Source organism: Rhinolophus sinicus, linkage group LG09, assembly GCF_036562045.2.
Source record: "Rhinolophus sinicus isolate RSC01 linkage group LG09, ASM3656204v1, whole genome shotgun sequence".
Lineage (NCBI taxonomy): Eukaryota > Metazoa > Chordata > Mammalia > Chiroptera > Rhinolophidae > Rhinolophus > Rhinolophus sinicus.
Genome location: NC_133758.1, coordinates 69,029,263 through 69,042,589, shown reverse-complemented (window position 1 = coordinate 69,042,589; position 13,327 = coordinate 69,029,263). Strand labels below are relative to the sequence as shown.

Sequence of the window (13,327 nt, the reverse complement as noted above, 5' to 3'; positions counted from 1 at the left end):
GACATAATTGTACCCTGCAGTTCTTAGAAGAGTGGTTCCTATGGAAATGGTGGATGGCATCACTGGTCTACTGCCACCACCTGTCACAGGATCTATATGGTAACCCACAGCCTCATTAGAAAAACTTAGAAGCACACTTCCTAAATGAACAGTATGTTTGACCTCAGTGATACGTGACATAATGCTAACTCCTAAAAGATGACGTGTTTTGTTCCCTCACAGTAAACTCTGAAAAAAGAAAAAGAAAATTCACAATGCTCAAACAAAATGTAATTCATGTTTTTGATGAAACGTGAATGAAAAACAATCACTGAAATTCTAGGTATTAAATCTATACTACAGCATCTTTTCTAAATCCATCTTCTTTACTTTACAAAACAATGAATTATATCCTTGTAATAAGCCTTAACTCATGTTACAGAAGAACTACCTTTCCTGCCACAGCAACGCTGGTCTTCCCTTTAGTTTTGGTTACACTATACTAAAAGGATAGCACATTTGTTGATTCTATCACTTCAAATATAGGCCAATGACCAAGGCAATGTCTGGGGAAAAAAACTGAAAACACTTTAATTTTTAAGACAACTGCAAGCACCTCAAACAATGGATTATTGTTACAATACTTGTTATCTTTTCACAATCTAATTATTGCAAAGGCATATGGATCAATGTTAATGGACAGTTAAGAAAAACGAGGCACCTCAATGAATGTAAAATTAAAAAACAACTGGCATTCACTCACTTCTAAAAGAGGCTAAATACACCTCTATTTATTACATTCTAAAATTGTATTGCCTACTATGGTTTGTGTCCTGGTTTCTACAATTTTAAGGAAATGCATAAACAAAATTGTGTGCAACCTGCAAGGGGAAATCATTTTCTCAACTTCAGTGCATGGAGTGACAATCAAAAAGCTAGTAAAACATTGTAGCCACACCTAAAACTGCCTCCGGAATGAACTCGATCGCTGTTACCTCTGAGACAGTAATATTCGGCCCACTGCACTGCAAACTGGATAATATTGGTTCTAGACAGATGAGCAAGATTTCCCAACATACATGTAATTTCATTTCACACACCGATCATGTTTCTCTCGTCCAGTTTAATCTTTGCCGAGTTAACTTACAGTGCTTGTACGAGGCAACACCACATGGGACTAGGCCATCGCATTTTTAAGGGGAAATTGCTGGTTTTCCTTAAAAGTACTTTTAAAATATGCAAAAACAGGAAGGGGGGTGCTAAACTATAATACGTACTTGAGAATGTGAAGTATGTCCTTTCTTTCTTTAAAGTGCCGTATAGGGAATGACATAACCAGAGCCACTCTGTTTGAAATCCAATGAAAAAGGACCGTTACGGAATGAAAAGTTTGCACAACTCCCTGGAGCAAAGTCTGCTACATGCAACTCAGGCTACAAAGCCTCCAGACTGGGTCGCTTTCCTGAAATCAGCATCTCCATCCCACATTTAATGGAAATTAACATTTACAGGGTGCATTACATACACTATAATACAGGAATGACGTCCCTTTGCCGGAAGATAAAATTGTACATTTCCTTGCTATTTCTTGGTTCCAACTTGATAATTTCTTAAGATTGCAAATTATATACTCAGCTAAAATATTTCTTCATAAATAGTTACAAAACCTGCCAAAACACAAGAGGGAAAGTATTTTTCGTTCAAAAAAATTGATATTTGAATGTCACACAAGAAACAATGCTTAGAGACGTGTTATTGTTTCCAGAAGAAAGTGGGTCAGTAAACTACTAAGCTGAAGACGAAAGACTACCCCTTCCCCAGGATCACAGTGCACAAAAGCAGAATGTCAAACAACAGTACCTCAAAGCAAAACAAAGGTCTGAGGAGGAAGCCAGCTCACTTGTAATCCTGTTAAAGAATCAGTCACCGTTTAGGTCCAATGTACTGGGAAACATTTGCTAGCTCAGAATGCTGTATTTGTAGAATCTGCTAAGAACTCAGCCAGGGATGCCGAAGGCATTCGCCAGCTGAGGCTCGTTTTTCTGGAACCATTTCTAACATCGGGATCAGGAAATCTGTAAACTGTGCAGCGTCTTCATGGGGCCACCCGTACTTTTCCACAAGGACGTCGAAGAGGCTCCAGGGCTTCAGCTTGGTGATGTGCCGCAGTTCTCCTACGGGGAGAAACACACTGTCAGGAAAACTCCCGCTGCCAGGCCGGGCGGCCTCGTGCCAGTGAGGTAGGTACCTACCTGCTCGACAGCGTGTGACAGACACAAGGCCAGCTTTTCTCCTCACACAACAGTCATCACGTGTACATGTGAGTGTGTCATGTTTCAAGCGCATGTAAACAGGCGTTCATTTATAAGGGAACAATTCATTCACATTAGTTCTAGGTTTCTTTCAATAATCAGCGCCTGCGGCGCGCGCCCCGAGGGCTCTCATCTGCAAAGACCGCTGCAGGCACCTCACTCCAACTTGGCATCTTTTCCAACTTGCATATTTGCTGAGAAAAACTTTAAGATACACACGATTTAAACTCCTTTCGCATGTTAGCATGCAAAGGAAAGGGGATTTTTTTCCTGGAGAACAATGCTAGTCCAGAGAACTTTCTGTGATTGCAGAGATGTGCTTTATCTGGACGGCCTAACACGGTAGCTACGAGCTCTGTGTAGCTTTCTGAGCACTTGAAATGTGGCTTGAGCGACCTTAGAACTGAAGTTCAATTTGTTTCAATGTAAATAGTCACAAGTAATTAGAGGCAACAATACTTGACAGCACAGCTAGCCACCAACCCGAACCAAATGCCATTCGTTTGTGGTAAAGTCTGATATCAGGACATCAGTTTGTAAACCCTGAAGTTATTCTTGTCACCATGTGCCGCCTGCAGTATCAACACAAACAGCACTGACTGACACAACAGAATGACTCACAGCTAGTAAATTGCTCTGTACCTGTAATAGCCTTTTTCCTAATGGGAGAAAAAGTTATTTTTAAGCCAAACTGCCAAGAGGTCAGGATAACTTTCACTGTAAATAACTCGGTTTCTCTACCGTTAGAAGTTTTCACAAGATACCCCACTGCCAAATAGAGGCCTCCCTGGGTGCCCCACAAGTGTCTGCCCCAGCAGCTCCCACAGACAAGCTGCACACCATTCCCCACACCCTCTTGGGCCCAGAGCCGACGCATGCAAGCACCACGCGCACACCTCATGCAAGGGCCAGTTCTCCCCCCCGTTTCACCTGTTACCATCTAACCAACACGCTCAGCGTTCTCGTGATGTGCTTCGGAAGCCCTTTTCAGGGACTTGGTCTGGTTCACCCATTTAGTCAACTCAATTAGAAACACACCCCTCCTCTTTCTTTAATTCAAGAAAATAAAAGAGCATTACAGAAAATTACCAACACAAAAGAAGAAATGACCTGTAATGCATGAGGACCTTTTCTTTGGGCCTATATTCTTTCCTAGGAACTGCTGTGTCTACACAGTAACCATGATGGACACAGATTCTAAATAAGGAAGTCTTTAGAGACTGTTTCCTGTTAAAGGGGTTGGCGTGTAAATTAAGCTTCTGGCGCCCACATGAGGCTGCGAGAGGTGACCGCGGCTCCAGCGCAGGGCACAGCTGTTTTTACACAGGAAGGGGACCTGCCATCTCAGAGGAGCGAGTTCCCTCCTGTGGAAGGAAACAGGCTACATGAGAACAAGGTCCGAGCCTTCACTGAATGGCCATCCTTTCACCTGGAAATTCAGTTCTAGGAATCCTGCCTAAGGAAACAGATCCTGGCACCCACCATCCCACCCCCAATATATGCTCACTGCAAAATAATATATACTTGCAAAATTTCAAATAGCTAGTAATGGAGAATGGTGTTAAAAAACAACAACAACAACCATGGTGCATCCCTTTGATGAGTGTTATTTTTTATCACTTAAACATCGGGAAAGTGATACGGTATAGTATTTGGTAGTAAAAGAACAGAAGCCAAAACTCTGGCTACACATGATGGCGAGCATACCCTTCAAGTGCCCATGAGGACGGAGAGCAGGCACCGGCAAACACCGGCTTCGTCATGAGCTTGTTTCTCTCTCTCTGCATTTCCTGCACTGCTGCTCTGACTTTCTAGTGGCAGCTGATCTCACCAGAGCTAAAGGCTAAAGCAAACTGAGGACGCTCCCGCTTAACGTGCTACAACAAATCCTCTGCGAAGGGGAGAGCTTTATTTACCTCATCTATTCTGACTGGCAATAACTACTCTGAAGATTTGGGAAAGAATGGAAATGCTCAGAACAACACAGGAATGGAGTGCCAGTTTTTACACTAACTAAAATCCATCAACAGGCATCAAATTAAGTACAATCCTCAGTGAAAAGAGAGCAACTTTACCGTACAGATGCCTTAAAATCTGTATAATTGTGATGAAAACAATACATATTAGCAGCACTATAAACTGATTTAAAAAAATTTCCCAGGCCAGCCCGGTGGCTCAGGCGGTTAGAGCTCCGTGCTCCTAACTCCGAAGGCTGCCGGTTCGATTCCCACATGGGCCAGTGGGATCTCAACCACAAGGTTGCCAGTTCAATTCCTCGAGTCCCGCAAGGGATGGTGGGCTCCACCCCCTGCAACTAAGATTGAACACGGCACCTTGAGCTGAGCTGCCCTGAGCTCCCGGATGGCTCAGTTGGTTGGAGCGCGTCCTCTCAACCACAAGGTTGCCCGCTCAATTCCTCGAGTCCCGCAAGGGAGGGTGGGCTGTGCCCCCTGCGACTAGAAAACGGCAACTAGACCTGTAGCTGAGCTGCGCCCTCCACAACTAAGACTGAAAGGACAACAACTTGACTTGGAAAAAAGGCCTGGAAGTATACACTGTTCCCCAATAAAGTCCTGTTTCCCTTCCCCAATAAAATCTTAAAAAAAAAAAAAAAAAAAAAAAATTTCCCCAAGAAGAGCCTAAAATAAAATATCTAATATACTTTTGGCCAGGTAATCACACACAAAAACCTGTATGTGCAAACATGCCGTCTATTAATAGGGTAACATGCAAAATAACCCTAAGCACCGACAGCTATTACATCCATAAATACTGCAACATAAGAGAATGCTGAATTGCCTCGAAACATATGTGGATTATGTAGCTAGGTGGGAAAACTCGATAATACCAAGAAAAAACCAGGAAATAAACTCGCCCAAGCTCTATGATTATATGTAAAACTTCTTACATTTAATTCAATGATAAGAAGAAATACCCTTTTATAGCTGATAAAGGTTACTTAAAAACAAACTCTAAGGGGCTTCCGGTCAAGACGGTGGAGTAGGGAAACACTGCTCACCTCCTCCCACGACACAAAGTTACAACTAAATTATAGAACAATCAACCTTGAGAACCATTTGAAGACTAGCTGAACAGAACTCCTATAACTAAAGATATAAAAAAGAAACCACTTCGACACTGATTTATAGCTTTCTCTTAGTCTCTCCTTTACAAATTCTAAAGTATAATCTACCAGAAAATAAAGTTCTTAAAATAATCTCCCCTCCTCCCTAAAACAAATAAACCCGAAGCTCCCAAATTTCTCTATCTACTGGAGCAGAAATGCCAAGCACAGGCTATCCTGACGAGTCTGGGCCGAGCCCATTTACCAGCCCCAGTCCTGCGTATAACACACAAGAAACAGCCCCCTCCACTACCACCACTTATAGGAAATAAAGTAAGTAGCTAGCTAACAAGTTAAAGAATTTTTGCCGTGACACAATTTTTTCTCTTAGCAAAATATACCAAGATAGGTTTCGCTGACACAAATTTTGGAAATAGCCAGACACATAATTGTGACAGTGTTTACTTTTTAAACCACTTGCAGCCTTTCTTTCTTAAAGAATACTGAACATCATTTAACTGCCTCAGCCTCACACAGGCATGCAAACAAGAGAGCAGCCAGGCTACTCACTAGGCAGGTGCCCTGCCTCTTACAGTCACGGGGGGGGGGGGGGGGGGGGCGCGCCAGAATCACCTTCCAAGCTGGGCCCCGGACCAGGGACAGGAAACAGGTCCCAAGGAGGAGGACTCCTCCTCCAGAGAAAAGGCTTTGGGACGCGACTGTACCTGCCAGTCCCAGATTACTACATTACTCTTCAAGGAAAAAAGTTAAGTGCTTCCATTAGACTTCTCTTAAATATTCTTTTAAGTGATTTGCAAAGGGAAATACATTATTTTGTCCATGAAATTATAATATTCCACAATTAAACATATAAGCATGTGAGGGTTCACAGCACACACAGGGGACTATGGAGGCAAATCCTGGTCTGCGTATTTCAGGGAATACTGGTAACTAGAAAAAAACTATGATATAAAATGGATGAGAATAAATTTTAACAGCATACACGTAGAAAGGAATCTATCAATAAGTAATTTACTGGTACAAAGCAAAACACAAGAAATCTGAACAAATTCCTACAAAGTACATGTTGGTAAATACTGTAATAAAAAATAATAAATCTATATAAACCTTACCTTCCACACATATAAATATTAACTCAAAATGGATCACAGATCTAAACATAAGATCTAAAACAAAATTCTTAGAACAGAATGAATCTTCATGACCTTGAACTAGGTAATGGTTCTTAGATGTGACATAAAAGCACAAGAAACCGAAGAAAAAGTAGAAAATTGGACTTCATCCAATTTTCAAAAAGAAAACTTTTGTACTTCAATTATCACACATGTGCATTTGAGAGAAATGAAAACACATATCCACATAAAAACTCAGACATTAATTTTCATAGGAACATTATTCAAATAGCCAAGAAGCAAAAACAACAATGCCTATCACTGATAGAAATACCAAATGTAGTAACTACATCTGTACCTAAAAAGACGAGCACTGATTCACGCTGCCACATGGACGAACCTTGAAAACATCACAGTAAATGAAAGGAGCCACTACAAAAGTCCACATACTGTGTGACTGCATTTATATGTAATGTCCAGAAGAGGCGAATCCAGGAAAGGATAGTAGATTAGTGGCTTCTGGGGGCTGAGGGTGGGGAGAATAGTGAGTACCAGTGGACACAGTGAATGAAAACGTTCTCAAATTAGACAGTGGTGATGGCTGCACAACTCTGTGAATATTTTAAAAACCACTGAATTGTACACTTTAAAAGGGTGAATTGCATGATAATGTAAATTATCTCTCAATAAAGCTGTTACAAAAAACCTGGTACAAAGCACAAAACAAAATAACTTCAAAATAATTCCAATGTTGTGTTAATGCATATGGTAAAAATAAAACATTTCACTAACTAGTAGATCATAATAAATGACAGGAATAAATGGGATGAACTATAATAGAATTTAGTTGAACCTGTTATAACAACTTCATATTTTTGCATCATATGTTCAAATTCAAAGTTAAATGATTGAAATAGTAGTTCAAACCTATGATCAGTTGTGGTGTGTGGTTTATTTTCCAAAATGCCTTTGCTATGTGTTCTGCGTCACTCCAGGACACAGCAGCTTCCCTGTCCTCCACAATGCTAGCTGAGGGGCAGGGGGGCTTTTTCCTGCAGCCTCCAAACAGGGACCTAAGAAAGAGTGAGAGGGTAATTACACCCGATAGCGAGTAGATGACTAGGGCTGTCCCAGGCAAAGTGGAATATACCTTCACTCTGCTCTAGCTAACAAAGGAAAGGCATCCATCCAAAGCGAAGATGGGATACAGATTAATGTTTTTAAACTTAATAACTAAATACACCTACTCTTCACCAGGCACTCCCTAATCCAGGCTCTGGGGATCCAACAGTAACCCACACAGACCCAGCCCTGTTCTCACAGAGCTCGGCCTCCAAGATGAGAGCTTTAGACCCAATAGTATGAGGAAACTTTTCTAGTTATTGCCACAGGCCAGGTCACACCGAGGAGATTGGCCATGAGCTGACCCTTCCGAGGCCCAGCTGGGCGTCAGACACCTCACAGGACAGACGTGATTTTTAGCTTTAACACCCACTCTTGCTCCCTGTCTTCGCAGTGGGATGAAATCTGCTTCCCACCAGGAGGACAGAGAGCAGGAAAACCTGCAGTTCACTCCCTCAAGATCCCTGGCTGCTTTCCAATGTGATGTAAGCAAATTAACAGCAAATTTCCATTTTGCTTTTCTTAGTAGCAGTTCTGGCACAAAGATATTCTATTAAAAAAAAAAATTCAATGGATACATTTAAGATCCTATTTTTTTCCAAAACGTACCTGTGCACACATTACTTAGGGAGGAATGCACAAACACATCTTTTTGTGACAAATCATGCAGGTCATCCTGAGGGACATGGTGAAATCTATTTTCATGACAGGCCCCTCATTCATCATATTATTCCTGTGACTTCTGTACAAACCCTAAAACCCTTCTGATTTCCACAGTTACGATAAACAAACAATAATTAGGAAAGAACTTAAGTCCCAATTCCCAGTCATTTTAGGGGATTTCTTGCCTAGTCATAAATTCTCTCTTATATTCAAAGGAAGGAAAAGACTCTAGTTCCCACAGTAACACCAAATCAAATTGTTTTTGGTCTACTTGTATCTTGACCAAGAATGCCACATGCATTTCAACTCTGAGAGTAACCTTCAATTGCCTCAGAGAGTCGTGTACGCAGGTCCTAGCACATGTGTGATACCGTGTTTCCCTGAAAATAAGACCTAGCCGGACAATCAGCTCTAATGTGTCTTTTAGAGCAAAAATGAATATAAGACCCGCTCTTATCTGACTATTTATTTTACTATTTTATTTTACTTATTTTAATATAATACAGTATGATATAATGTAATAATACAATATACATCCTGGTCTTATATTCATTTTTGCTTCAAAAGACACATTAGAGCTGATTGGCTAGGTCTTATTTTCGGGGAAACACGGTAACAGTGTGACGATGGAACAGCAAGGTCCTCTGCAAGAACTTTCTATTCCCATCTGGCGGCAGGTGGGGACGGGCACAGACCCCACGTTGTCCCAGGAGCACAGGTACTGACAGAAAGGCCAGTGTGAAGCTGCCTCCCAGCACAAAGGGCCCGAAACAGGGAGCGCTGACGGGGCAGCGTCAGCTCACCACGCCTCCCTCATCAGCCTGTCGGGAAGGAGAGCCCCCACCCAACAGGGCACGGAGAGCAGACCCTCTGCTGCTTCTGGGTTGGCATTTGGCAGCTGCTCTCCCAGGAGGGAGGTCGCAGCTCAGGCCAGCAGCAAAGCCTAACACATGAGCCTCAGGACAGCTGCCACCCCAGCACACGTGCCCTCAGGCTGTCCTCACCATTCCAGGCTCTCCTTTTGTCCCTTTTCTTCTTCTTCCCCACTGCTCAGTCTGTGGGTGGTTCACAACCCACAGACAGAGAGCACAGAGATGAGGAGCCCTGTCTCTGTAAGCAGCTCCTTGCACGGAGGAAAGGCAAGCGGTCACACAATGGGCGGACGCTGGGGCCCTCACATGCTGTATGCCAGGTGCCGGGACCTGCTGACCCACCTATGCAGCCTCCTGACTTGGACCGAGACGGGTGCTGTGGTCGGGTGCCCTCCTGGTTCTTCTCCCTCCTCCCAGGGCACCAGCAGTGCTGTTCTCTGTTCCCTGACAGACTAGACTGGGTGCTCCCAGCCTCCCTACCTCCTGCCCCCACCTGACAAGGGTAAAGGATATGGCTGAGGGTTCCCTGCAAGTCGTCTACCAGCCAAGGCCTCCTGGGGGCCAGGCCCCCTCCCACAGGCTCTGAACACATTCTGAAATGGGGAAGAAGGGGCTGCCTCATTAAAATAAACACAACCCCCCAAGCCACACTGAATCCAGAGCTTTCCTTGCTTTAACCATTTTCAAATCTGGAAGTTTCTTAGGGAAACTTAGGCTGCTTTGTCACTGGTATTGTTGTCCAGAAGTTCATAAAGTTTATACTGTTTCCCTGTGGATAACTTTGCTTTAGCAATAATACCAGCTATTACTTGGGCCACGTGCTACCCACGCATCCTCCTGGACTTTCTTGTAACGACGACGCACCTGAAGTAACCCCCATGGACTGATTTAGAAGCAGCGGTTCAGGGCTGACATCACGACACGAGCCCGTCGTAAGCATGCTCAAACCCAGCTCTGTCACTAAACAGTTCAATGGCCAAGCCATTGCCTGCCCTTCCCGCTACTTCGGCCTGTGAGCACCTGCGTGGGGGGAAGGGAACTCTCTATCTTCATCATGTGACCCAGACTTGAAGGCCAGATCCTCAGAACCAAAATTGATACCGGTTGTATGAAGAACAGGTTTCAACCTGACAATTTTTTCCCCTGTGATAAGGTAATAAGAAAGTAACTGCATCTCGTTACATGTGTCACAGGCTGCCCGCTGGGTGGTCCCAGATAAGCTGGGAGTGCGCTCAGGGCGCTCAGATAAGTGAAGCAGGAAACCACCGTCTTCTCATGGTTAATTCTTGAGTCTCATGCATGTAACAGGGAAAAGTAATCTAAAGAATAAAGCAAGGACTGGTTAGCTGAATATCACCACAATATACAATAAAGGATTACTAGTCTGTAAGAATTCCCTACCTCATAGGAAAATAAAAAGTCTATCTGGTGTTCCAAATTTGGCTAAAGCAGGAGAGATAGAGTATCTGGGACTTACAGAAATTTCTAGAAACACCATGTCCTGCTCATACCAACTTTAAAAGTTCTTTAAGAGTGTTGCAAACCCACCTCCCCAAAAAACAAAATTTGAACTGAAAAAGCATGAATTAAAAAGACTAACTATGCTCACACAAAAGAGTGTGTCACTGGGGAGGGGTTCTTTAACTATAAATCCCCTCGGGCTTTTGGGTGCTTGTTAAAATTGACCACTAACGAGGGACTACACAGGGCAAAGAAATAGTTGTCCAGGGTCACACCACGGGAAGTTCCACAAGGGCTCAGTATTGCAGCAAATCACCTATAGTACAGTGTGAGGGAGGTAACACAACGGCGGACAGAGTCCCCCAGTCAGGATGTGAGGCACACAGGATTCACAGGCCTCCCCCCACTCGGTAAACAGCTTAGACAGATCAGACAGAAGATGGCAGTTAGTGTTCGGGAAGCCCCGTGTCCAGGCCACCTCTGCTCCAATGAAGAAACACCCTAGGGCTCCATGAGCACATGGAGTACGTGAAGATAAGGTAAGCTGGTTTCTAAAAATCACTTAAACGCTTCTCATAACTCTGTGAGCACAGATTGGTGCTCAGAGTAGGAGAGGAGGTGCGGAGGAGATAAATAGCAAGGTTGTCTCTTACAAAATTCTTATTCCACAGACATCAGATGGTTCATCCAAGTTTATTTCTTGGGAGCGATCTTCAGCAGAACTCCCCAGTTGTGAAAGTCCAGCTCTTTCTCCACTGCCCAAATGCGAAAGCATAATTTCTCCTTTTGGGAGAGGATTATGCTGAAATTAGTGTTGCTTATATAAATACCGTTACCTTTTCTGGTGAAAAACTCCTTGGAATATTTCCCCAACATAGCGTATTTTCGAGGAACTTTCCCCAGCAGTTCAATGATCAATGCTATGTGATCTGCATTGGGAAACATTGCCAGCAAAACAGAAACACACGACAGTTTAATCAGTACACTGCATGCAGACACTGTCACGGCCCGCGCAGACAGAAACAGAGCGCGACCTGGAGGGCTGAGGGCCCCGGCGTGGCCCTGGGGCCAGACGGGCTGGGGCACAGGGTGACCGCAGCTCAGGCAAAATGTGGTTTTCCCTGTCAGCTTTGAAACCAGCACAGGAATTCTGCTGGTTTCTCCTAAATTCTGCTGAATTTAGGAGAAATGCCTTTGTCGCCATTCATGCTGCAAATGGCAGCTGCTATTCCGTTTCTGTCTGCATCGTGGCGCTTTTCAAAAAGAAGAGGTACTACCTCTGCGATTGAAGAATTCCCGAGAATATTTTCCAGACAGAGCAAAGTGCCTTGGGATACTGCCTAGCAGCTCTATGATGTGAGCTATGTGGTCTACGGAGGAGAGAAAAGGAGACGGGAATGGGAGGGGCCAGGGGAAGGAGGGGATAAAAAAAGAGGGGAAAATTGAAATTAGTAAAAACTCAGAAACAGACACAAATCAACAACGTTTGCAGCACACCCATGCAGAGGCTTCTGGGACCGGCAGGCCTCAGGCACCATCTGGAGCATTAACGGTGACTGATGCCAGCTTACCCCAGGCCACCCCAGCACTGCAAGCAAATAAGCATGGACATAGTCAGGTTTACTGAAGGAATTCAAGCCAGAATGCCCTGGTTTTCAAACTCAGCTCCCAACAGGACAGAAAAATGGGCAGCAGATCAGTGGACAAAGGGACCACAGAGAGGCGACGGGGTTCATACAGCCTGTCCTCTCCTGGCCACCTGGGCTTGGGGCCTGTGGGCAGCAAGCCGGAGAAGCGGGCGGGCTCAGCCCAAGGGCTCTGTGAAGTGCCACCCCTGCCAGGAGGTGCTGCCCATTCACTGCCACTGATGGGGCTTCAAGCTCAAAAGAAAAAAAAGGGGGGGGCCCAGAATTTGGTGTTTGAAAACCATAGCTCTATTTAATTACAAAAGTACAACAGTGCCCAGAATTTCAGGACCCTCAGGAGACCCAGCAGGTACTCAGCGGGCAGCAATACTCACCTTCATCTCTGGAATAGTCCTCCCCAGAATGCGGCTCAAACAAATAATCTCCGGTGGCCAGCTCAAATGCCTAGGACACAACAGACGACATGCTAAGTGCTCTCCACAGGGACTGGCCCCCGAGTCAGCAAACTTTTCTCCTTGTGCAAGAGACCCGCATCTTATGAGGATCTGAATCAAACCAAAGAGCCTCCTAAAAGGGATCAATACCAATTTTTCTCTTCCTTCCAAAGAGTTCAAAGCAGCTTTGGAAATATTCTTACGGCTCCTTTACTGCCAGGGGTAAGGGCTATGCGCGCTCCATGTTGCAAGAAGCTAAACCGAGCTGTCCGCGCATCGGCTGCCGCTGTGTGCAGCCCTGGCCCCGCGGCCTGCACTTGGCCTCTCACGGCAGGACGAGGACTCCATCCAGGTGCACATCTGACTCCAGAGCCTGTCCTCAACCTGCAGGCTAACTTGGCCCCTGGATGGCGGTGCTGCCACTCTCTTGAAACAAAGACCTTCATGTCTTAGTAACCAAGGGCTATTTTCAGAATTTCCTCATTTCATTCATTTCTGACTCAGTCAAAAGAACACTTAGAGACTAAGAAGCCCCCTTAGTTCTGTGCCCCGGGGCCAGCAAGAGCCCGATGATGGTGCAGCCCTCCTGAGGTGGGGGAGTGGCTTCCTGACTGACCACTGTCTGCCTCGTCACCCCAGCC

General features: G+C 44.6%; 1 protein-coding gene across 15 annotated transcripts in view; it reads right to left on the bottom strand.

The window, feature by feature from the left end:
* Positions 1-546: 546 nt before the first annotated feature.
* Positions 547-13,327, bottom strand: part of SRPK2 (SRSF protein kinase 2) — a 218,683-nt gene continuing 205,902 nt past the window's right edge. For 13 of the 15 annotated variants that reach the window (XM_074340601.1, XM_074340604.1, XM_074340606.1 and 10 more), the window contains 3 exons: positions 12,627-12,696; positions 11,884-11,976; positions 547-2,153 (listed from right to left, as the gene is read on the bottom strand). In XM_074340601.1, the coding sequence (XP_074196702.1) occupies positions 1,969-2,153; positions 11,884-11,976; positions 12,627-12,696 (348 nt within the window). In that variant the 3' untranslated portion in view covers positions 547-1,968. Of the gene's footprint in view, positions 2,154-11,442; positions 11,536-11,883; positions 11,977-12,626; positions 12,697-13,327 lie in introns of all 15 variants that reach the window. The other 2 variants (XM_074340602.1, XM_074340605.1) reach the window with 1 other exon arrangement.